This window comes from Delphinus delphis, chromosome 2, assembly GCF_949987515.2.
Source record: "Delphinus delphis chromosome 2, mDelDel1.2, whole genome shotgun sequence".
Taxonomy (NCBI): Eukaryota; Metazoa; Chordata; class Mammalia; order Artiodactyla; family Delphinidae; genus Delphinus; species Delphinus delphis.
In genome coordinates this window covers 134,772,520-134,796,222 of record NC_082684.1, presented here as the reverse complement: position 1 = coordinate 134,796,222, position 23,703 = coordinate 134,772,520, and the positions used below count along the sequence as shown (strand labels likewise).

At 51.4% G+C, this 23,703-nt stretch overlaps 1 protein-coding gene across 1 annotated transcript in view; it reads right to left on the bottom strand.

The window, feature by feature from the left end:
- The window catches only part of ITGA11 (integrin subunit alpha 11), a 63,297-nt gene extending 39,803 nt beyond the window's left edge, over positions 1-23,494 (bottom strand). Inside the window, exons 1-8 of the mRNA XM_060002868.2 lie at positions 23,406-23,494; positions 19,024-19,115; positions 16,189-16,303; positions 13,407-13,534; positions 12,127-12,275; positions 7,470-7,614; positions 6,929-7,094; positions 5,513-5,583 (exon numbers count right to left, since the gene is read on the bottom strand). Of these exons, the coding sequence (XP_059858851.2) occupies positions 5,513-5,583; positions 6,929-7,094; positions 7,470-7,614; positions 12,127-12,275; positions 13,407-13,534; positions 16,189-16,303; positions 19,024-19,074 (825 nt within the window). The 5' untranslated portion in view covers positions 19,075-19,115; positions 23,406-23,494. The remainder of the gene's footprint in view (positions 1-5,512; positions 5,584-6,928; positions 7,095-7,469; positions 7,615-12,126; positions 12,276-13,406; positions 13,535-16,188; positions 16,304-19,023; positions 19,116-23,405) is intronic.
- Between the last annotated feature and the right edge of the window lie 209 nt (positions 23,495-23,703).

The window sequence follows — 23,703 nt, the reverse complement described above, 5'->3', positions numbered from 1 at the left end:
CAATTCCACACATACTTTTCAGACATCTGCTCAAAGACTGAGGTTCACAGAGGTTAAATGATCTGTCTGAGGCCACACGGCCAGGCAGTGCTTTCCTCCGGCCTGGTAGTAATGGAATGAGAACACCAGATGCTAGTAGTTCTTGGCATTGGAGAGGCAGGACTGTGGAGGCAGGTGGAGGTGGCCCCTGGTGGTTCTGTTCACAGGGAGACCACCTAGAGGGCACCGAGGGCTGGCCTCCTCCCCCAGCCTCCCTTGCCTGCATGTCCATCACCAGAGTGGCCACGGGGCGGGCAGGACTCTGTTCCCAAGAGCCCCTTCTAAGGCACATGCATCATTAAGAGGGTGGGTTATGCTTTAACTAGCTGCTCAGATTCTCTCAGTAGAAGATGTTTCCAACAAGCCTCAAGTGGAGCCTGAGGAAAGGATGAGTGCCCGGAGGCTTAGATGAGGTTGGGCAGGAAAGACTCAGAAACAGGCCTGCAACGTTTCTGTGGAGAGGGGTCCTGCACCATTCGTGGTGCTGGAAGACAGTGGTCAGGGCACGAGGAGGGGGCGTCGAGAAGCGGGTGTGGGGAGCAAAGGGCACGCCATTACTTGACTACTCATTCCAGATCAGAGGGTGGGTTATTTCTACTCAGAGGTCCTGGAACAAGGCCCAGGAGTGAGGCGCTGGGCACCAGGGCACAGCCTGAGGACATGGGGCTGGGCTTCGGAGGACCTCAATGAACCAGAAATGATTCCTGCCACCAGGAGTCAACTTGTAAACAATCCAGACCAGCATGGTGGCAGACTTCGGCTACCATGTCCTGGCCTCATATGGGGGCAGCCCTGACTGCCTGCCCCAGAGCTGGCAGGGGCAAGAGTCCACCGCCTAGTGCTAAGAGGACTCAGAAGGGCTTTACAGCCTTTAGGTGTCAACCCCTCATTTCACCATTATGGATGAGTTTCTTTTATTTTTGATTGAATCAGATCTGCAAAGCGAATTCAAATGCAAAACTCTTAGGAGAGATGGCAACTTTAAGGCTTCAACAGCTGAGAACCTTACATAATAGCCAGTCCACAGCCCCAGGAGGGCTGCTGAAAAGGGCACAGGCTGAAGAGGCAGCGGGTGGCTGGGGCTGTTGGTCTGGGAATAAGACTCACCCCCAACCCGTCCCCTTGGCTTGTTTCAAATGTAACTGGGGCCGGGCCTGCCGGACCATCAGTGTGTAGTTTAAAGGAAAAATCATCTGTTCCCATCTTGGGTGAGTGGTCAAGTCTTTTGTGTAGACAAGACCCACCCTAATAAAACTGCTTCCTTCTGTAAAATTTTGGTGTTGGAGAGATTTATGGAGTGCAGTGTAGGAGAGTCCATCACGGAAGGGGGCTCCCCTGCAGCTCCATCCATCACCACAGGCATCAATTATATATGGTCCTCTTCCTTCCTTCACACCTTGTGGCCCATGGGGATGACAGACTTAGAGGTATGGATCCCTTCTGCAAGCTTTCTGGCAGATTCATGCAGCTTTTTCTTGGTTACCCAGCTTCACAGGGAGTTCATCACCTCAGCAAGCAGCCGGCACTTAGCGGCCTTTGCATTCATTTCCAAATGCTAATGGAACCATTGGCTTACAAATCCATTCTGAAATGTGGCCAGGGATCCATAGCTAATTTTCCTGAAGGTAATTTCTGGAATATTCTCTTTCCCCTTTTTGCTAATCAGGACTAGAGTTTCCTGGGGCTCCAGGTCCCTGGGTTTTCCCAGCAGCTCTGAACTTTGGCCATCAGCCTGGAATGCAATGCCTGTGGCCTGGAGCTTTAGTGCATCCGGAGGCCAGGGAAGGTCTTGGGGCCTCCTCTCCTAACCTGGGCTCTGGTCCTTCCTTCCTCTTGTTGCTTTCACCCTTCCTAACTTGAAGGCTTCTTTCATTGCTAGGTAAGATGGCAGCAGACCAGGTTATCAGACCCTGGGCCTTTCCTCTGCCATTTGTGAACATTCTACTGGGTCCTTCCCCTGGGACTAGGGATCTTTCCTTCTGACAGAGCTCAACCGGCCCATGGCAGTTGAAAACCCTTTCAGCATATTTGTAGGAAACAGCTGCCTGAGGCTGTCTGTGGAGCATTTCCAGGGGAGATGGAGCCCAGGGGTTCACACAGGAGATGGACCCACTCGGGCTCAGGACCAGTTCTGGGCAAAGCTGAAAGGCCAGACCTTCCTGTCTCCATTTCCCAGAGAGGTCCGACTGACCCTGAGAGCTGCAGGGTTGGACTCCGAGGGACAGGACAGCTGTGGCCAATTATTTTTATTTTATTTTTAAAATAAATTTATTTATTTATTAATTTTTGGCTGCGTTGGGTCTTTGTTGCTGTGCACAGGCTTTCTCTAGTTGTGGCGAGCGGGGGCTACTTTTCATTGCGGTACACGGGCTTCTCATTGCGGTGGCTTCTCGTTGTGGAACACGGACTCTAGGCATGCGGGCTTCAGTAGTTGTGGCACGTGGGCTCAGCAGTTGTGGTTCACGGGCTCTAGAGCACAGGCTCAGTAGTTGTGGCACACGGGCTTAGTTGCTCCGCAGCATGTGGGATCTTCCCGGACTGGGGCTCGAACCCGTGCCCCCTGCATTGGCAGGCGGATTCTTAACCACTGCGCCACCAGGGAAGCCCCTGTGGCCAATTATGATGGCATCAGCAGCCTGGAACTGAAAAACCTCTGTGCTCTAAAATAGCAACCCAATGGTCAGTCAGAGCTCCAGACAGCCCACCATCATTGCACAATTCCTTTGGATTTGGAAGGATTTTATTCATTTAGAAAATTTTTAAAAAAAGTATAGAAGAGTCTCAGATTCAAATGTAATCACTGTCTCTTTCAAAGTCCTACCAGATAAAAACTTCCAGATGTCTGTCACTTGAAAACAAGACATGGGGTGATAGAAGAACTGGGGTCTGTATCTACAGGGTGGGGAGAGGCACCCTGGTTTCTCTGATTAGGAGAAGAGAACAAGAGTTGAGCACGTGGAAGAAGCTGCACAGGGCAGCACATGACCTTGACCTCAATAACAAGCTGGGGCTCTGAGCTCCTGGTCTCTCCCCTGCAGCTGGGGAACTCATTGATCCTGCAAGGACTCAACTTGTTGACACAATCTGCTGCTTGGGCCACTGTCAGGGTTCAGGTGAACTCCCCTGAATCCCTGAAGCTTGTCTTAACCTCCCTTCTCTTTAGGTTCCCTGATTCCTGGGCACACACAGATCACAGTATTAGAAGCAGGAGACTGAACTTACCATTTAAGAGTCTTTCTCCCTAACTAGACTGTGAGCTGCTGTCAGCTGAAATGTTACCTTCGTCTCTCTATATATTGGGTTGGCCAAAAAGTTTGTTCGGGTTTTTCCCTACGATGTTACGGAAAAACCCGAACGACCTTTTTGGCCAACCCAATACATCCCCAGTGCCTCGCACAGAGCTGGGCACACGGGGAGATGCTCAAAAAATGACCTCGGAATGGAAGATGGAGACGTGGGACATTCACTCTCTCTGGCTGTCCCCAACATCAGGGCTGCTCTGAGACCCGCTCCCCAAGCCCGTCTGTGCTCAGACTTCCCCCAGGCCTGTGCACACAGCTTCCTCTCTTCTGCTTGCTGCCACCCATGGCTGCTGAAATCCTTGTCCTCAGGGGCCTGCCCGAGTGCCAGCCTCCCCCGATCCTTCCCTGACACCCCTCTCCCCTAGCCTGGACCTTTCCTTCTGTAAGATCCTGATCACATGTTGCTTTAATTACTGTTAGATGAGTCCAGGTGGTTCCCCATTGAGCAGGGGGTCTCCACAGGGGCTCCGTGGATAGGGGGGGCCTCCTGAAGTTGAATGCCTGTACCCAGGAGAAGTCTGTAGTTTCTGTTACCTTACTCACCAAGCTCAGGACTGCGGTTCTGCATTGTTTGCAAACTGACTCCTGTTTGGCAAGAATAATTTCCGCTTCCTTTTGATACCTTAGTTGCATTTGACAAATGCTTGTTGGATTTAATGAAATTGATTTTCCTTGCTGCATTTTCCAATCAGCCCTGACCCTAGAGTCAGGAGACCAGGGCTAGTCCAGCTGGAGCACAGGACTGGCCGCCTGACCTGTACAAATGGATGCCCTCATCCCTCCTGGGACTCGGCCCCTTACCCTCAGACTGGGAGCTCCTTGAGGGCAGGGCTCTCACCTCTGAACCTCCTGGCATCCAGCACAGGGCCCAGCACAGAAAAGGCAGTGAAAAGATTTGCTGACATAACCACTTAAAATGGGACAACTATTACCATCTGCCTACTTTGCAGGGCTGTTTCTGAGCATGAATGAGGCACAGAAATTTTCTGGAAAAATTAAAGTGCTCGGCACATATTACATGACTGTTATCAATATAGGGCAGTTATATTTATATTTTGCTGTATTCAAGCAGGCACGAGACAGTCCAGATGCAGCTCAGGAAATGCTGAGTGTGAGTCGCGTTTCCATCCATCTGCCTGCTGTCTGCTGTGCATCTGTCCCCCTCCCTCCGTCTTGAGATCTATGACTGAGGCCCCCTTAGATTCCAAATGCTCTCACGGAGCAGCTGCTCGTTGTTGGGGAGAGAGCATGAGACTAATATTTCTCTCACTTCAGCAGGTCACTCAACCTTCCTGGGACTTGGCTTCTTTATCTGGAAACTGGGAACAAGGAATCCTGCCCTGTCCACCTCACAGAGGAGTTGGGAGAATTCGGTGGGTTACTGAAAGTGATATATAAGTGGGATGGACTGATAGGCATTTTCTGGCAAATTAGGAGGCGCAAGTCCACTCCCATGGGGGCCAGCCTGGGCAGAGCTTATGCACGCAAACCCAGGACACCTGTCTGTCCAAAGCATGCCACGGGGGCATGTGCTGATACTGACAACACAGGCTTTCCCTGCATGGTACTCCCAGGCGGGGCTATACCCCAAACAGCTTATAAAGCATGCAGCCACAGACTCCTCTGCCCCTCTGGCAATCCTATGAGGTTTCAGCCTCATCTTGAGAATCAGAACCAGGTGAAGCACATGCCCCAGACAGAACATGACCCTTGTGACACCATATGTCTGCTTGGGACCTCTGCAACACGATGCTGAGTCCGCAAAGAGAGAAGCCCACGTGGGCTGCCTTCCAGAGCACACCTGGCACATCTGGACACCCTCCCAACATCGTTGCAGGGCCGTGCCCCTGCACACACAGGCCACCTGGGGCATGCAGGGCACTATTAGAGCCCAGGCAAGTGGTTTCGCCATGTTGACCTAGTTTTTGCATGAAGTTCTATGGACTGAATGGGACCCTTGGTCCTGGTGGGACACGTCCCCATGCATGGGGGGGCTTGAGACAGCTTATTATAAGTTGATGACCTTGACATCCCTCTTCCACCCGCAGAAGACGAGAGGCAGAGAGACCCCAAGAAAGGGGGATGAGAGACAGCCCAAGAACAGGGAGAGGATGACCCAGAGAACTGGGAAGAGTGAGAGGGCAGGAGGGCAGCTCTAAACCCGTCCTTACCTCCACTATGTGAGAGGAAAAGCCCGTCTGTGACATCTCCAGCCCGAAGGAGGTTTCATTCTTGTTGGTGCCTGAAACAGAGGGACAGAAAGATGTGAGCTCCGCACCTGATTTCTTAGCACCAGACATGCCTGCAGCTCAGTCCCCAGCACCTGTGACCCGGAAGCACTTGCAGGGAGGTGAGAGGGGGCCCTGGGCCTGAACCAGCTCATCTGCCCCAGCAGCAGGCACCTTCCAGGTGGCCGTGTAGGTTTATTATTAGCAGCTCACTCCCTGCTGAAAAGGACTTGAAACGATTTATATTACAGGGCACGCATACTATAGGGATATCAACGAAGGGGAAAGATCCAGAAAAGTGCACGGAAAGAAATAATCTGCATTGTTGGCAAGAAATGGAATTTCCCACTTTGTTCATTCCTACTGTTCACCAGATTTGGTTCCAGATGCTTCTGGATGGTTCCCAAATATCAAATTGACCCTTAGGAGGAAGACCTGTCACCACCACAGATTTGCAAAGGAATCCCATGCGTGCTGAAAGGTCCTCCCTGCACAGGGCCTCCTGATGTGTCATTGGAGCCAATGTTCTCGTCACGCAAGGCGACCATTTCGAGAATAAACTCACTGATTTGGACGTTTAATTCTAAGGTGAGGGTCAAACAGGTTCATACTTTCTATTCCTTTATCATGGGTTATGAGGGCTTTTCTTCTCTTTCCCTGTGTCTGTGGCTCGCCATTTCCAGTGCAGAGCAGACTGCTTGGGCTCTGGGATGCTGCCCTCTATCTCTTTTGAAAATCCTCCCATATGGTAGAGCCCAATATGGCAAGGGCCCCTCTACAGCAATATATGGTGCAAACGAGACCCACGCCAATCAAAACTGGAGTTTGAATTATTAAGGAGGGAGGCAATCTGAGGAAACCCCGCAAAAAGGTGGAGTGGGAGCAGTGGGACTTGGGGGGCGAGCGTTTCAGGCGGTGGAGCCTGGCTCAGCTGGGCTCAACTCGAGTTGCCAAGATAAAATACGAGACGCTCAGTTAAATTCGAATTTCAGACAAACAACTAATGGTTTTTTAGTACAAGTCGGCCACAAATGTTGTATTTTATATTTGCTAAGTCTGGCAATGCTCGTTCAAACCCCAATTCCTTCCTGAGCTGTCGGAGCTCTGGCAAGTCATTTGGTCCCTTCGAGCTGCAGTTTCCTCCACAGTAAAAGGAGGGGCTGTTTGGAAAGTGCAGAGCCTCACATCCAGCACAGGAGCGCTCCAGTGTTAGTGGTCATCACAAAGGGAGGACTCTCGCTAAACCCTCCCATCCCGGGGGGCGGGGGCGGCTGGATTTCGCTCTGTGGGCTTCACCTGCTGTGAGCCCAGGAGCCGTGAGCCCAGGAGCCTGGACCCCTCTCGAGAAGCAGCGCTCACCTTCCAAGCTGAAGATCCTGTCCCCCAGGGCGTCGACAATGTCCTTCAGGGCCGCCTCATCAGTGACGTTGAAGAAGTGCTTGTCATCGGGGTCACTGGCGATGTATTTGATTTCGTTTAGAAAAGCTTCTGGATTGATCCCCCTGCGGTTGTAGTAGCCCAGGACCTGCCAGGGAACAGGGGCAGGGGCGACAAACCGGGACATGGCACAGACCTCCCCACACACCCATGGCCCCACACTCGGACCCTGTTCTAAGACAGGGTTCTGGGGCTTGGGAGTGTTTTCTAGTTTTCGGAGGTTTCAGAACCTCCCTGGCAATGGAGAAAAAACACCCCACAGCTGTTGCAGATAAACCTGGGCAGGACAGAAAGGAGATTCTCAACCGCTCTTTAGGAGAAGGTGTAACAAGGAGAGGCCCATCTGAGGGCCTGGATGGCTGGTTCACTGCCCAGAACCACCCCCCACCCCAGAGTCCCCAAGGGGTTGATGGCGAAGCCTCTAGAGGGTGGGCAGGGGCAGGACAGGCAGGACAGGACTCACGGCCACAGCGTATCTGGTCACGTTGTCCCTCTCGCTTTGCTGGATCACCTCCTCCAGGTCTGGGCTGTCGTGGGACTCCCCATCCGTGATGACAATCATCACCTTCTTGGCCCCTTTCCTTCCACCCTTCTGGAAAGCCTCTGAGCTGGAACCCAAGCACAGGGGGAGGGTCACAGAGGAAGGTGGGGATGGGGCAGGCCTGGCGCTCCTACTGCCTCGAAGCCAGGGCTAAGCCCCTGGGCAACCCTACACGGTGTTGGGACCTCGAACCAAAGAAGCTGGATTGAGATGCCCAAACTACTCGTTCGCCAGCTGCTCAGATGCGTCTTAAATCTGCTTGTCTTTAAAGAGTGACTTTGAAAAGCCCCTCTCAAGTCCTGATCTTGCTGTTTTGGGGAAGCAGGGGGACGGGGTGGGTCTGGGAGGGGAGTTCAGGGTCAGGTGGAGACCTTTAGAAGCCCTAATTCCACGGTTCAAAAACCCAGCCACACATTAGAATCATCTGGGGAGTTAAAAAAAAAAAAAGGGATGCCCAGGCCCCACCTGGACTCATGAAATCAGAATTTCTGGAGTGTGGCCTGGGCACCAGCATTTTTCAAAAGTTCTAATGAACATCGGAGTTGAGAACCACTTCCCTCAGTTCTGAAAAGGTGACGTGCCAGAGCAACTCAACAGCTAAACCATGCCGTTCCATAAAACGTGTGTGACGAAGCCTGACAAAGTTCCGACGTTTCCCAGGAGAACCACTTTGATTCTACTTTGGGGACTGTTAAATATAAAATTCTATGACAAATATTTCTCTTTCTTGCTTTTTCTTTTGTTTTCAGTGGCTGGAGCAGGTGCTTGGCCTGCCTGCCGGGCAGTCCAACCAGGAGCCGGGGGGCTGGCGCTCTATGGACTCTTGGAGCTGGTGACTACGAAGAAGGAAAAATTGGCTCCTGAACCATCACTGGCTCTTGGTGCCTGTGTGAGGCCAACTCTCCTTCAGACCATGAGGTTCTGAAGTTTTCAATAAGGACCTAAAAATAAATGTTACCTTTAGACGCCGCAGTGAGTCCTCAAAGGTCTGACCCACAGGTTCAAGCACCATGACGTCAGGTTAAATCCCATCACTCTAAGGCTTTGGTTACCAGGGGTATCTTTTGTTACACAGCAAGCTGATGAGCTGGTGTGCGTGATTTAGATGTTAAGGAATTCACAAAACTTGGAATAAACTAGTTCAGAGCATCTTCAAGCTACCAGTTAAGAGAAACAGACCATCTGCCATTCTCTTAGCAATTCTATGATATTCTGGATATGCTGGCTTTAAAAACTCCTCTAAATTTAGTGTGAGGCGTGGACTGAAGGGGGGCAGAGGCACACTTGACATGACAAAATACAGAGAATATTTTGGGCTTAAGCCTGACTCAGTGGAGGGAGAATGCTGCTAGTCCTTCAAAGGACGCTCGAGATGCTTCCGTGACTTCATTGGAGGGCCAGGTCCAGGAACAAAACTCCAGAAGAAAAAATATGGCAGGGGAAGAGCAGGCTTTATTACATATGGAGCCAAGGAAATTTCAGGATCATATTTCCATAGAGTGGAATGGTGTGAATATCTGCAAGAATCTGTAATAGCATAAATATTGGCATGAATCATCAGATTTAAAATTGTGAATTTGTATTGTGTAAAAGACTTGGATTTGTTGCTTTGTAAATCAGACTATAACTTCCTGGAATGCAGTGAAAGCTTTATACTCACGACAGTTTCCATGAACCTGGAAGCCAATGTGACCCCGTGGAGAAAGGTCATATCACGTCTCCTTTCTGCTCAAAACCTGTCCTGGCTCCCATTTCTCCCAGGTCCTGATAATGGCCTGTGAAACCCCTGGTAATCCCTCTGAGCTCCTCCTCCTGCTGGAATCTTCACTGATCCTGGAACCACCAGGCATGCTCCTGTTTTAGGGCCTTTATCTGAGCTGCTCCCTTTTCTGGAACCTCCCCTGCCAGGCACCTGCTTGGCCAACTTCCTCACCTCCTTTAAGTCTCCACTCAAATGTCAGTTCTTGGTGAAGCCTTCCCCGACTACTTGGTTAATGCTGATTAAATACCTGCCCTCCCCAACCTGCCTGACTGCCTTTACCAGACTCTATTTTTCCCCCATAGCTTGTATCTCCCTCTAGCATACTAGCTATTTATTTGTTTTTTGTTTTTTTGCTTATTGTCTGCCTCACCCTCTAGAATATCAGCTTCACAAGGGCAGGATATTTATCTGCTTTGTTCACTGATCTATCCCAAGTGTCTAAAACAGTGTGAGGCACATAGTAGATGCTCAATAAAAAGTGTTGAGTGAATGAAGGTGGCATTGCAGCGCTGTCCTGCCCCCTCCCCTCAAAGCCACACATGGCTGCCAGACTCACCTTCACGCGCACATTTGATGATGACATTCAAGAACCTTCAGGGGCCAATCATGCTTGTTTTAGCTACAACGTTATAACTCTCACAATCTGACTCCAAACCATCTTTGCAGCTGCAGGGCTTACTACTCCCCAACACGAACCATGCTCAGAGCAAGGCTCTGAACGTAAACGTTCCTCAGCTCTCCCTCTCCTCTGCCGTTATTGGGGCAGGATGTCTTCCGTGGAATGTCTTCTCTCCATCTCTCCCTGCTGTAATCCTGGGGTCTGTCAGATATCCCCCATCTTGGCAGTCCTCTCTGATCCCTCCCTTGGAGCCCTCCTCTCTCATCCTCACTGAGTTAGGGTGACGCTTACCAGGGGTCACGGGTTACCCTCTTTATAACCCCTCAAGTCCATGGCCTGGATCTTTGTACTTTAGTAGGTACACAGAAAAAAAATGCATTATGAATAGCTGAGCGAGGAGAGAAAACCTTTTACCTGAAAAGGCACCAGCTGTAATTTGGGACCCAGACTTGGCCGGGAAGATTAGATTTCAAAGTTCACTTGAGGTGTAGATCGCACACCCCAGCAGTGCTCGTGAGTCATGATGGTTCAAACTACTAGGTGAGTCACACGCACTTGACCTGGGGGAGAGGGGCTGCGAAATGAGATGGAAGCAGTGTGCTCCATCCCGGTGGGACTCAGTTAGCTTCTCACTGATAGCTCAGTGGGCGTGGGCTTCCTCCGTTGCCCTGGCCACTTCACAAGAGCTTGCTTGGGGTCTCAGGGACTCACCCCCATGAGGGCCCATTTCTCATGAGGGTGAGTAAGAGCCATCTTTACACAGAGCGATGCTCATTTAGGAAAAATGCTTGAGCAGGTTTTATCAGTGAACAGAAATACACTGGTGGAGCAGTAACTTAATCATAAAGAGTAGTGAAGTTGGGTGACTTTCCTGGTAGTGCAGTGGTTAAGACTCTGCGCTTCCAATGCAGGGGGCCCGGGTTCGATCCCTGGTCAGGAAACTAGATCCCACATGCGTGCCGCAACTAAGAGTTCTCATGCCAGAACTAAGAAGCCCATAAGCCACAACTAAGGAGCCTGCCTGCCACAACTAAGACCTGGTGCAACCAAATAAATAAATATTAAAAAAAAAAGAGTTAATCTTTTGACCACATGAAATCATGTTACTACTAAATAGCTTTCACATTGTAGCATTCTGCTTAATGCTACATTCGACTAACCCTACGTGAGGTGGGATTATAAGGTAATGGGACGGTGGTCTCAATGAACACAGCAGAGCTCATATTCGTAGGTGTAAAATTTATACATTTAAAATCTAAATGTCTTGGACATAGTTACCGTAGGAGTTTAGGCCACAGCTGGAAAGATCTGGGGGAATTGACTTTAAAAATCATTCACTGATTCCAGTGGGGGTGAGTACAGTGTTCTGAGCCATGGCAGAGTTACTAGAATAAGCATGTAGCTACCTGTCTGGATGACTAGAGATAGCATTCATTATTATTGTGAGCTCTGCTGTGATGCTTAAGGGAACAGCCTCATTGCTCTACAATCTCAGATGTTAGATTTAACTATGTTCTTCGCATTCTACTGATGACCAACACCCCACAAGAAGATTCTGCCCTCATACAACCCACACACTTTTCATAGGGTCTCTGTGGCAGAACATATTTCCTGAAGTTGACTGGAAATCCCAGCCCCAAAATGCTCTTCTGTAATGTGACCTTGCCATTCCTCCATCAAGAGGGGAAATTAAATTCTCTTCCCCTTGAACCTGGGCTGGCTTCAGTGACTTGCTCAATCAGAAGACTAGAGCAGAAGTTATATTCTGGGGCTTCTGCAGCTAGATCATAGGCAGTCTCAGAGTTCCTGTGTGGATCTCCTGGAAAACTCACTCTTGGGATGCTTCCTCTCAAAGCCTGGCTGCCACACGGTGAGAGAGCCAAGCCACATGACTACGTGTGGGTGCTCAGATCACCAGCCTAGGTGAGCTCCCAGCCAACAGCCAACATCCGCTGTCAGCCACATGAGTGTGCCATGCTGGATGTCCAGCCCAGTCGAAACTTCAGATGACAACAGCCCCAGCTGACACCAGCCTTCAACCACACGAGAGAACCCAAGGGAGAACTGATCAGTTGAGCCCAGCCAATGCCCAGAACTTTGAGGGATTAATTATTGTCTCTCCAGATACTAGATTTTGTGGGGCAGCAAAAGATAACTGTAACAGTATCTGAGATTTAGAAAATTATTATTTTTTTTACCGAGCAAATTCAATGCCAAATGCCGTCCGGGTCTCTGTTCCTCCTCTCTGTTCAATGTGACTGGCAGCTTCCACCACATCTTTTACAGACCTGTAGTCATTGAGGTGAAATTCATGTACCACGTCTTCTCCGTACTGAACGACTCCAACCTGCAAGTTAGAGGAGAGGGAAACAGGACATCTTGACCCCTGAAGGCTGGCCCTTTGGTGATGAGGTTTCCTGGAGTCATCTCTCTGGGACGGTTCAGGAGTGAGGAGGGCTGGGGACCTTCCCAAGGGAGAGGAACTAAGCAGAAGGGAAGCAGGTTCTGCACAGTTCCAGGAATGAATGGCTGGCTTGGTGAGGCAGGTGGGAGGTGCATATTGAGAGAGGAGACTGTGATTTAAAGAAAGGCCCAGCAGATTGAGTTTCTTACTTAAAAAGACAAAAGTGGAGCATAGAATTGAAGTCTAAAATCTTAGGAGCAGTGTGGGTGGAGGGCCATGGCATTGTTCACCAAACTCTGGAACTAAGGTTCTTTCAAATTTGGAAGAGAAGTTTGAAATATTAATAAGACTCAAATATTAATAGCCTCAAAATAAAAACCTTAAAGAATAAGCAAAAACCTACCTATAGTAGGACTAGAATGAAAAAATGTCACTGTCGGATGGGCCCACAGAGTTTATTTGGTACAAGTGCATTTCCAATGCTGGACTTTCATCCACCGTACCCTAAAAGATGATCTCCCAGTGGTGGGGAACTCATTACTTCATGAGAAAGCCCACTCCCCTTTTAATGGCTCTAATTGTTACAAAATAATTTCTTAGATTGACCTGAAATCTGCCACCTTGTCAGTTCTAGTCATCGGTCCTCCTTTGGCCTGCCAAAACAATACGGAATAAATCTACCCCCTCGTTAGCCAGGCAGCATTTCAAATATGTGCCGGCAGCGCTGACCTCTTCCCCTGTCTCTTCTCCAAGATCAAAGTGTCTAGTTCTCCCCTGTGCCTCACCCAGCAGGGTGCTAGTGTCTTCTCGCTCTCTGGCTGATCAAAGTTTTTGTTAATATGTGGTGTCTATCCCAGAGGACAGTGTTTGACCCACTCAGTGATGCCTCCCCTACGCCGTCCCCTGATGTGCCAGCAGAGATGGGTGTCCTGGGCTGCAGGGCCCTGAGGCTGGCCCTTTCACCAACACCTTTCTAGCACATGTACAGATGCTCCCCCCCACCCCAAGGCAGCATCTGCCATGGGTTTTGGGGGGGCCTTATTTGGAGGAGGAAAGAGTCCCAACCACACTCACCTGGATCTGCCCAGGGCCGATGTAAAACTTCTTCAGGATGTTGATGAGGAAGTGCTGAACCTCCACCCAGGGGTAGATGCTGTTTGAACCATCCAGGACAATGATGATGTCCATGTAGGTCTGGCACCCTGGGAAGTGGGAACATGGTCACAGCTACCCAAGGAGCCAGTGTCTGCAAATCTCTGATCCCCTGGATGACTGTCCAGGGAAGCCTGGCCTGGGAGCTGTCCTTGGGCTGAACATTTATTTGGGTAATGTGAGTGAGGAGCCCAGGAATTCCTGGCTCTGCCCCACCGTTCTGCACTGGCTGTCTGAGCAAAGCATGAATGGAGCCCTACTGCCTCTGCTCCTCAACAGGGACTGACCGCCGTTAGCTGGCCAGTGTTTGGTAGGCAGCCAACAGTGCCCAAATCAGTACCTCATTATTGTATATTTTACTGTAATGGGTAGGCTGGCATTACCACTTTCAGCCCAAATGAATGGGTTTCACTTCTTAGGAGGGAGGCACGGTGTAATAGCTAGGAATGTGGAATCTGGCGTCAGACTGTTTGACCCCCCGCTTTGACCCTGGGCAAGTTACTTAACATCCTGGCACCGGTTTTCTCTTCTGTAAAAGAGGCATAATGATAGTAGAGGATTGCCACGAGGAATTAACAAGGTGATGCTTCTAGGGCTGAGCACAAGTAAATGCTCAAGAATCTTAGCTTATCCTCTTTTTATTATTTTTTTTAACCAAACCACTTTGTTAATGTAACAATGACATTATCAGGTCATTATCTTGCTGCTTTGAGCCTGAAGGTTATATTCTTGTAATATTAATACCAAATTAAAATGAATAATAGAAAGCAACAAAGAAAACATGAAACATTGGTAACCTAACAAATTAAAAAACTTCTTTACATCTAAGTAATTTATTTCTGTTTGTGAAACAGCAGGACTTACCTTGAATAAGAGATGATACAATCTGATACGATATACACTATACTGTGCCACATTGAAATATTGGGCATATTTTTACTTATTTTTGCTTTCTGCTTATTTTTCTTCTTATTTTTACTGGAGAATTTCACACTGCTTTCAAATCTACTTTACAGCAATACAGCAGGGGCCTTTGTGAGTTAACCATTCCAGTAACTCCTGCATTGGGAAGGTGCAGTATGTCGATTGCAGAGCTCACCAGGAGGGGAAGGTGGTGGCTTTGAGCCTAGGCGCCTGGCACAGGTTCTGTGTCTGGGAAGAGCACTTTAGAAGCGTTTGGATGCTCAGAACCACCTCCGCTTCAGGAGAAGCTGTGTGTACACTCTGGTCTCGTCTGCACACGCCGCACGCAGCATGTGATGGCCCTATACCTCCAGGCTAACGGTGCCTGATAGCTTTGTCCTTCTCCAGTGTGCTTTCGCCCCACACCTGTGGACCGAGCACCCGCCATGGGCTGCAGCGCCATGTGCTGGAGCGCCGTGTGGTGCCGGCAGCCACAAGGACACGAGACAGTAACTCCTTGACTAGGAGGGGTTTCTCATCTACTGGTAGGGGCCAGGTTTCTTTTATTTTAAAGCCAATTTTATTAGAACGCATTTATTATTACTGATTTCTTTCTTACGATTTCAAATTTTTCATTTTAAGACACATTGGGAAGAACCTCTGTGGTTGCTAAACATGGCAGAACACGCCTTTGAAACACACGCACGTGCGCACGTGCACACGCCCTGCGGCTGATCCTAGACCTACTGAATTAGATCCTCCGTGGTGTTGGCAGGGGTGGCGGGGGGGGTGCCCTGGGATCTGGATCTGCTGAGTTCCCAGGGCACGGCTGCTGGTCAGCGGGGTGAGGAGGTCTCTGCCACAGGAGATTCTGGGAGGCTGAGATGGTCACACCTTGGCCCAGAGGAAAGAACCTCTCTAGGGGGTGACACACCTCCCGTGACTGGCTGCGAGCCTCCTCCCAGCCCCGGCACTGCCTCTGCCTCTCCCGCTGACGTTTTGTAAGAATAGAATCGACGCCTCCTCGTGGCCCCTGAGGGGACCATTTTCCAGCCCCTGCTGGACTGACCTTCCTCCTCCCTCCCCCCCGAGCACCACCCTCCCGTCTCCGACTGGGCCCTGGTGCTTGGAGGGAGGCTGCCTCTAGCCAGAAGTGCGAATCCCCTCACCCTCAATGAAACGGGCAGCAGCTGCTTGGGTGCTGGTGGTGAGCCCACAGGAAATAGTGAGGCTCGCAGCCAAGCAGTCTGGGCTTGCAGGAAGCAAGGTCTGAGCGTTATTTCCCCAGACTTTCCTGGCAGGTGGGGAGAGACTGGGAGGTTTTGTGTTCCATGAGGCTCTGGGAAAGCTGGGCAGCGCTTCCTCATGTCCAGGAACACTGATTAGATGGGACTATCACCAGGGGTAGTTCTGTCCTCCTTGGCCCTCCACCTACAGGGCAGCCACATCCCATAACATCAGAGGGCACCACGCACACTATAGTCTAAGGGAACGATGTCCCCAGACTTCGGCAGTACGCAGCTTGCCTGATGGACATGGTGGGCCAGGAATCTCTTCCTTGCTCAGGGTGGGTTTGCAGTGAGCCTCTCTGGCTGCCAGGATGGTCTTCATAACCTTAGCTCATTTGCCCCGGGAGGGTGGGCCAAGATTATGACCCCACAGGTTACCCAGAGAGCCGGAGCAGGGCGGGGCTAGGGTCCAAGTTCTGCTTTGTAGCCATGGGATAGTGGTGACCGGAGCTCGGAGCCTCCCATGGACTGTCGGTCGCTCAGCCCAGGTCTGCAGATTTGAAGCCACTTACTTTGGAGAGCTGGGGCCACGGTCTTGGAGAACCTGAAGTTGGAGTTGACCCGTGAACACATCCCTGTGGTGTAGTAGGAACTCCCACACTCATGAGACCAGAGGGGGCTGCAAGCCTGTGAAGCACAGCATGGACCCCCCCAATCAGCGGGGGGCCTCAGGGAGGGTCCGGGCCCAATAGCCTTCGGCCCAGTCCCAACCTCCAAGACCCAAGACAGAATCCTCCATCTGAGTGCTGTTATCCTTAGGATTTAGAGGGTCTTCTTTGAGTCTAACTGAAATCTCTCTTGCTGTAATATGTACTAGTTCCCTTGGTTTCAGGTGAAATGGAGAAAAACTAACCTTAGAGTCCTCCTTTGTTGTCTTTTCAAGGGTCCCATTCTCCACCCCATCATCAGGTTGTGACTCTCCTTCCCCCTGCCCACCACACAGGATGCGGGAAAGCATTGTCATCCATGGGAGTGGACCCTTCAAGGGTCTTTCTGAAGAGGTCGCCTGAAGGTCATTTCTGGGCAGACTTCCAGGACAGGGTACCCAAAACATGCCCATGGCTCTTACTAAGGAAAGGAAAAAGAACGTCTCTGCTCTTTCTCTGAAATTTGCTACCAAAAACATTGATGTCAGCCCCTCATTTACAGACTGAGTGATGAGTCCCTCTCAGAGTAAGGGTCATTAAAAATGAAAGCCCAGGGCTTCCCTGGTGGCACAATGGTTGAGAGTCTGCCTGCCGATGCAGGGGACATGGGTTCACGCTCCGGTCCAGGAAGATCCCACATGCCATGGAGCGGCTGGGCCCGTGAGCCATGGCCACTGAGCCTGCACGTCCGGAGCCTGTGCTCCGCAACAGGAGAGGCCACAACAGTGAGAGGCCCATGTACCGAAAAAAAAAAAAAAAAGAAAGCCCAGGTTCTGCCTCCATTTTTGTCCTTCTGCTGGAAAACTCAGGACTAAATTTTGTGCTCTAATTTCCCTTGGTTTGGAAGAATAATTATTCCACTTTCCAATCCCTTTCTTTAATTAGCTTTCTTTTTTTAAACTCAGATTTTAAAGGTTTTGTATTATCTGTGTCCTTTGTTGAAGCTCTGGTAAATTATTTTTGGAAGCGGGGGAGAATGAATCATGGGAGAGTAGGTAACGGATAATGGCTGGAGGGCTAGAAGGATGATGGATGGATGGATGGATGATGGATAGATGAATGGATGATGGATGGATGTGGGAGGGGATGGATGCAAGGACGGATGATTAGATGGGAGGATGAGGGGGTGGATGGACATGTAGACAGATGGGTGGATGAATGAATGGATAGATGAATAGAGGGAAGGACATTTGGTTGGGGGATGGGCTGATGAGTGAATGGATGAGTGAATGAGTTAACAAAAGTTGCTATTTATAAACTAGGGTCTTAACCTACCCACAGAGGCCCCAGGGGTTGTATCACACCATCCCTCGTGGACCTTCATCCCACCTTATGAAGTAGGTGAAATCAAGTTAGTAGGCGTATGACAAGGAGCCTCAGAGGGAGAATAGGGTCAGACCAAAGCCCCTGACAAGTACGCGTGGACAGGGCCAGGGGTCCTGTTGCCCTCGGTTGGGGATGATGGGGGCTGTGGGCCAACCATACATCGAGGCACCTCAGGACTTTCCCTGGCAGAGCCACTACGCTCTTGTCAAGTCTCTGAGCATCCCAGTCATCTCACTGCCCTGATGTCTGATGCTTCACACCCAAGATGTCTCATGTGTCAACAGAAATGAACTGATGGGTGAGAACAGAGAATGACACAAGCCCTCCCATCTTAAAATGAGCAAGTGCATTTTACTGGGCGTTCTGGGTAATTTTTCTCGGAAATCTTCTTGCAGCTACTCTAGGAACTATCAGTCCCAGCCTCACCCACATTCGTGGTGGTTCACCCGAATGTGATGGCAAGGGGCAGGCGGTGCCAATCCGTACTCTCGCCACCCGTACTCTCCCACTGTGTGCAAAGCTTGCATGTGCTTGCCTGGGCAGGGTGCAGAGATCTCCCAGCACAGCCCGCTGCTGCCTTTCTGTCCCAACATCATGTTCACATTACTCATTTGCTTATCGTCTCTACCCCAGCCAGAATGTAAGCTCCAGGAGGGCAGGAGCTCTGCTGACTGCTGAATCCCCAGTGCTTGGCATCAGGCTCCGTTCATTGTAAGTGCTCAAAAAATAGTTTAAATCAATGAATGTCTCTACCACCTCAGCCCAAGTACCCCCTCCTCCTTCTTCCTTGCTAAGACTAGCCTCTTCTTTAAAAACAAAACAGAAACCTCCTCTGGGAAGCTTTCCCATCTGATCCTATGCAGTCCAGGTGGCCCATCCCTCTGTATCCTTCCCTCCGCTGTAGTAAATCTGAGTTCGCTCATTTACGGCTTCCCCTCAAAGTCTTCTCAGGGTGTGTGGTGTGTCCTGTTTCTTTCATCAATTCTGGAGCAGAGATTCAGCCTCTGCCTTGCAAATTCAGCCTCTACCAAAGGAAAGGACAGACGCCCCTACCACTGGACTGTTGAATATCTTTATTTATTCTTATTCCTTTGCAGGCTATCTGCTTTGCACTCCCCCCAGCCCCAAAGGGAAGGTACACGAAAGGGCTCAATCCTTTTTCCTGCCTGAACTGTACCCCCCTGAAGTTTAGGGCGCAGCAGGCAGAATGGCACAGGCAGGAAGCCAGAGGAGGGGCTGCTCCCCGAGCGCACGCGGACAGGTAGCCCGGTGGGTGGCCATGCTCAGCCACCACACGCCCCTCGCGGCCCCAAGCAGAGGGCCTGTGGGGCAGGAAGGGCTCGGAGGGAGGGTGGGTGGGTGGGTGGCTCTTACCAGGAAGCTGTTGTCCTTGGGGTTGGTGGCCAGGCTCAGGCCAAGACGCATGTTGTCTTTCCTCTCGGACACGTTGGATAGGGTGACCCTTCCTGGGGTGGGAGGGAGAAACTCAGCCTGCAGCCCCTTCTGCCTGTCCTCTGCCCGGACTCTGCTGCTGCCACTGGCCACCAGAGGGGCCCGAGGTCGAGTCGGTACCAGGCAGGGTCCTCCCCCATTCTCCCTGCCCCTCTGGATGTCTCACTCGCCTGCAGGTCAGGGCAGCCTTTCCCAGTTTACTAAGGCCTTGCCCAGATATGGTCTAATTACCTCCTCTCAACTCTCTGTGAGATGAGGACTGCGAGTCTCAGAGAGGTCACGCAAACTGCCCAAAGTCACACAGGAGGCAGATGGCAGAGCCTTCCATCTCCTCGTCCAGAGCTTTCCCTCCTCCAGCCATCCCCCTGTGCCCCACCCCACACAAACCAGGGCTCCCCCGAGGCTGGTTCCTCTATACCGTGCCTCCTCCACGTTTTTCTTTAAGGCAACCTGCCATCACACGTAGCAGTCCCCTGCCCAACTCTCAGGGTCCGGTTCTCCGCTCAGCTGATAAACTGACACATGATAGCTGATTCTTTCTCACAGGGAGCAAATCGCCAACTTGACAAGAACCTTCTAGAGGCACAAGGTCTTGCCCAAGAATGCCATTGTGTGGCCGGTCCCCAGAGGAGTGTTCAGGGGCAGCCAACTGGGTGGAGGGAGGGGTTGTGGAGATTAAATTTACTAAGCAGATTATATTGGGGAAGGTTTTACTAGATCATTCTGTCAGGCCCCTGAAAGGAAAGAAATGAGCTTGGATTCCCCAGAAGAGAGAGAGAGAGAGAGAGAGAGAGAGAGAGAGAGAGAGAGAGAGAGAGAGAGAGTGTGTGTGTGTGTGTGTGTGTGTGTGTGTGTGTGTGTGTGTGTGTGTGTGTGTGTGTGTGTGGTGTATGCGTGCGCACACATGTGCAGACACTTGCCGGGGAGAGTTTAGAGGGAAGTGAGTTGGGTATTTTGTTAGGCTGGAGCGAGCAGTCCTGATCTGCTGTGCGCAGGATCTAGATGTGTTCTCTGCTTCAGGGGAGGGGAGTGATCTCTAAGGGCTCAGAAGCATTTAGCTTTGTTGGCGATTGGAAGTGTGAAGAGTTGGCCAACCCTCTGGGGCCCAGGCCAGCAAGACCTGGGGCCGGGCATGGGCAGAGGCCAGAAATCCAGACCCCCGACTGTACTGTGGGCTAGGGTGGGGCGGCTGTGTTTGTTGTTTGCTGTCCCTTGGTTTCCTTCAGTCTGTAGTAAGGTTCCTTTTGACGTCCAGCCTCTCTTGGCTGTTCTACGAGGGCCTGGGATTGCTTTCTGTTTTGTCTGTCCAAACAACCGGAAAGAAGATAATAGTAATAACCCTGGTGCTTTCACGGTGCCTTATCATTTACAAAGTGCTGCGCCCACCTGCCCTCTCAGGACCCCCTCTTGGTCCCAGAAGACCCAGGGGTCACCATTTTCATTTTACAGAGGAGAGAGTCAAGGTGCACAGAGGGTTAGTGACCTCTATAAGGCCGATCACTGATAAATGACAGCGTGGGGACTTGAACCCAGCAGAGCCAACGTTACATCCCGACTTTCCCCATCTGACAGCAGGGCCGTGGCTGCAGAGGGATGTGGTGAGAAGTCTGGAGAGGAAGCTCCAAGCCCCACCTCGGCAACTTCCTCCCCTCAGCGGCTTGGAGAATTCTGCCCCCCATTTATTTAAAGGGTGCGTCCCCCACCTCACCCCACCCCCTCTCTTCCGGCCTTGTCTCAATGACTGAGGTCCTAAGTGAAACTGTGGGCCAGGAAGCAGATGGCATGGTGGGCAAGACCCTTGCATTGGAGTAAGAAAGATTCAGGTTCAAGTCCAGCTGCTCGTGGATTTGGAGCGGTCACTAACCTCCCCTCTGTGACCAGGAGAGACTTACACCTTTCTCAGTGGGTCTGTGTGAGGGCTGGGGCATAAGCCCCTCCTCACACAGGGCTTGCCTTCCAGAATCACATCCCCTCCCCCTGAGCCCCTGCCGCTCAATGAAAATCCTGACTTCAAACAGGTACTGGGAAAAAAAGCACCAGAGGTAGGTAGACCCTTCAATACTGAGGTGTGAATAACTGACACCCACTTCCCTGGAGAGAAAGGAAAGAACATTCCTGGCTGAGTGGGGCTCAGAGCCTGGAGAGGCCATAGGAAAAACTAGGACTCAGGTTTCCTTGCCTTGCGTTTTCCACTGTGGGGATAAACTGACAGATGGTCCTCCTGCCTCCTCAGTGGGAGGGAAAGAAACTCTCCTCAAATGAGGTGCTTCCTGACCAGTACTCTTCCTCGGCCTCCATGCACTTTGCTGCCCACCGCCTCCCAGCTTAAGCCCCAGTTTCAGAGTCTGATGGCATCATGTCTCCCATTGTCAGCAGGGGCTCCTCCTCCTTCGGAGGGAAATTAGGTCCACATTGGAAACCAGAGCGATAGAGGAACCTAAATGATGCGTTCGTGGTCTTGGTCCCCACCTGGACCAGGGGCTTTTCTCAGTGGCTCAGGCCCCAAGCTCAGTGCGCATGTCTACCACCACCCCCTTGCTCCCTCTGCCCCAGCCTTCTTTCTGTCCTCCAATGGAGCAAGTTCATTCCTACCTCAGGACCTTTGCACTTGCTTCTCCTCTGCCTGGAATGCTGTGGTCCCACTTGATTCCATCTCACCATCAGACCTTTGCTCAAAAGTTACCTGCTCAGGGAAACCTTCCCTGATCACCTTGCTAAGATAGTACCCGCCCCCTACCTCCTCCCCACCCAGCCTCTCTTATCATAACACTTGGTTTATCGCACAGCATCTCTCCCCACCTGAGATGATCCTGCTTTCTACTGTAGTGTGTCTCCTCGCTTACTGTGCCCTCCCAGCAGAGCCCTTGGCTCCTTGTTCCCTGCTGTATCCCCAGTAACTAGCATCGTGCTTGGCACATACTAGGTGCTCATGAAAGGCTGGGGGACATATTAGACCTGGGATGGATCCTAGGGTCACACATAAGTGAACCTAGGCTCAGAGAGAGGATGTGAGCTCCCCCTGGACACACAGTGAGGAAACTGTACAGCTGGAAGGAGAATCCAGCTTGGCTTGTTTGGGAGCCCGTGCTCTCAGGGCGGTGACGGCCGGGATCCGTAAGCCGCCAGCCGGACTCCCGCACGCCCTGGACCGTTTCCTCACTGAAGCCTGGGCCCCCGGCTGTGCTGGGGTTTGAACTTCCTATCCACGGCTCTGACACAGATGTGGCCAGCGGGAGCATCCAGCACTATGTGCTGGGACAGCTGGCTGCCCTGGGGATCTGGTTTCACATGCCTTCTCTTTGATGTGGCCTTTTCATCCAGCTTATCTCTTAAAGCTCTGCCATCTCCCCCCCACCCCCCACCGCCCCAGGACCTCTTTCCCCAAAGCCTCCCCAGGGGACCCCACTCCACTGGTCTAGGTTGGAGGCTCCCCTCCTGGAAGAGTGGGAGGCTGAGGGTCCTGCCCTGGGGAAGGCCAGTCCTGGAATCGCAGCTTCTCAGCCCAAATGGGATATTTGCTCCCTTTTGAAAGCAAAGTGATGGCCTGGCCACTGTCTGACCTTTAGGACAAAGCAGAAGTGCTTTAGAGGAGTGGTGCGTGTGCTTTAGTAGACGCAGGCTGTGCGCACACGTGCGCACGTGTGCACGTAGATTTACAAGGACTTGGAAGGCCTTGAGGCTGCTCAAAGCGTCTCCCCTGTGCCCCAGAGTGCTTCAGCGAAGAACAGAGTCATCATTTCAGAAAGGCAGTGCTGCGCAGTGGTTAAAGGGTGGCCGCAGATGGCCTGGGTTGGAATCCTGGCCTTGCTGCTTATTAGCTGGGTGACCCCGGGCAGGTCCCCTCACCTCCACAGGCTGTCGTTAATGATTAAATCTCATACGGCTGTTGTGGGGATTCAATGAGTCAAAAAATACCTAAAAGTGCTTAAACCAGTGCCTGGCACGTAGTGAACAGTATATAAGACATATGAATGTTGGCTATTGTTATTATTTCCAAGTCAGAAAAAAAAGATAGGAAATGCTCCTGGCTCCCCTGTGCTGAGGGGCCGTGGATGAGGCAGAAAGAGCCATGGCCTGGGACACTGGAGACCTGGGTGTGAATCCTGGCCAGCCCCTGACAAGCTGTGTGACTGTGGGAAAGTCACTTCCTCTCTCTGGCCTCAGCTTCCTCATCTGTAAAATGGGGACAGCAACACCATCTAGGTAACCTCACAGTGTGACTGTGGGCAGGGACGTGATTCAGCACCTGCCCCACCCTGGACAATGGCTGGCCTCCTTGTGGAGAGACCAGTGGCCCAAGTTACCCAGGTTGAGCTTGGTGCAGTTCCCTTGGGTCACTGGACACTTGTACACGTCTCCTGTCTTCTGGTGGCCGTTGGTTTCCAGTGGAGCGCCGATGACCAACCTGGGAAGGAAAAGAAGACAAGTCAAGATGCTGGGGGAGGTTCTCCTTCCTGGCAAAGGATGGAACCTGCGGGGCAGTTCTGAGGGGAGAGTAGGGTAGGGAGGGCGGGAGGGAATCCTGGAGGGGCAGCCCACACATACCCTCACACTCAGACCTTCGTCTCCCTGGAAGAGGGATGCTGTGGCCTATCCAGGCCC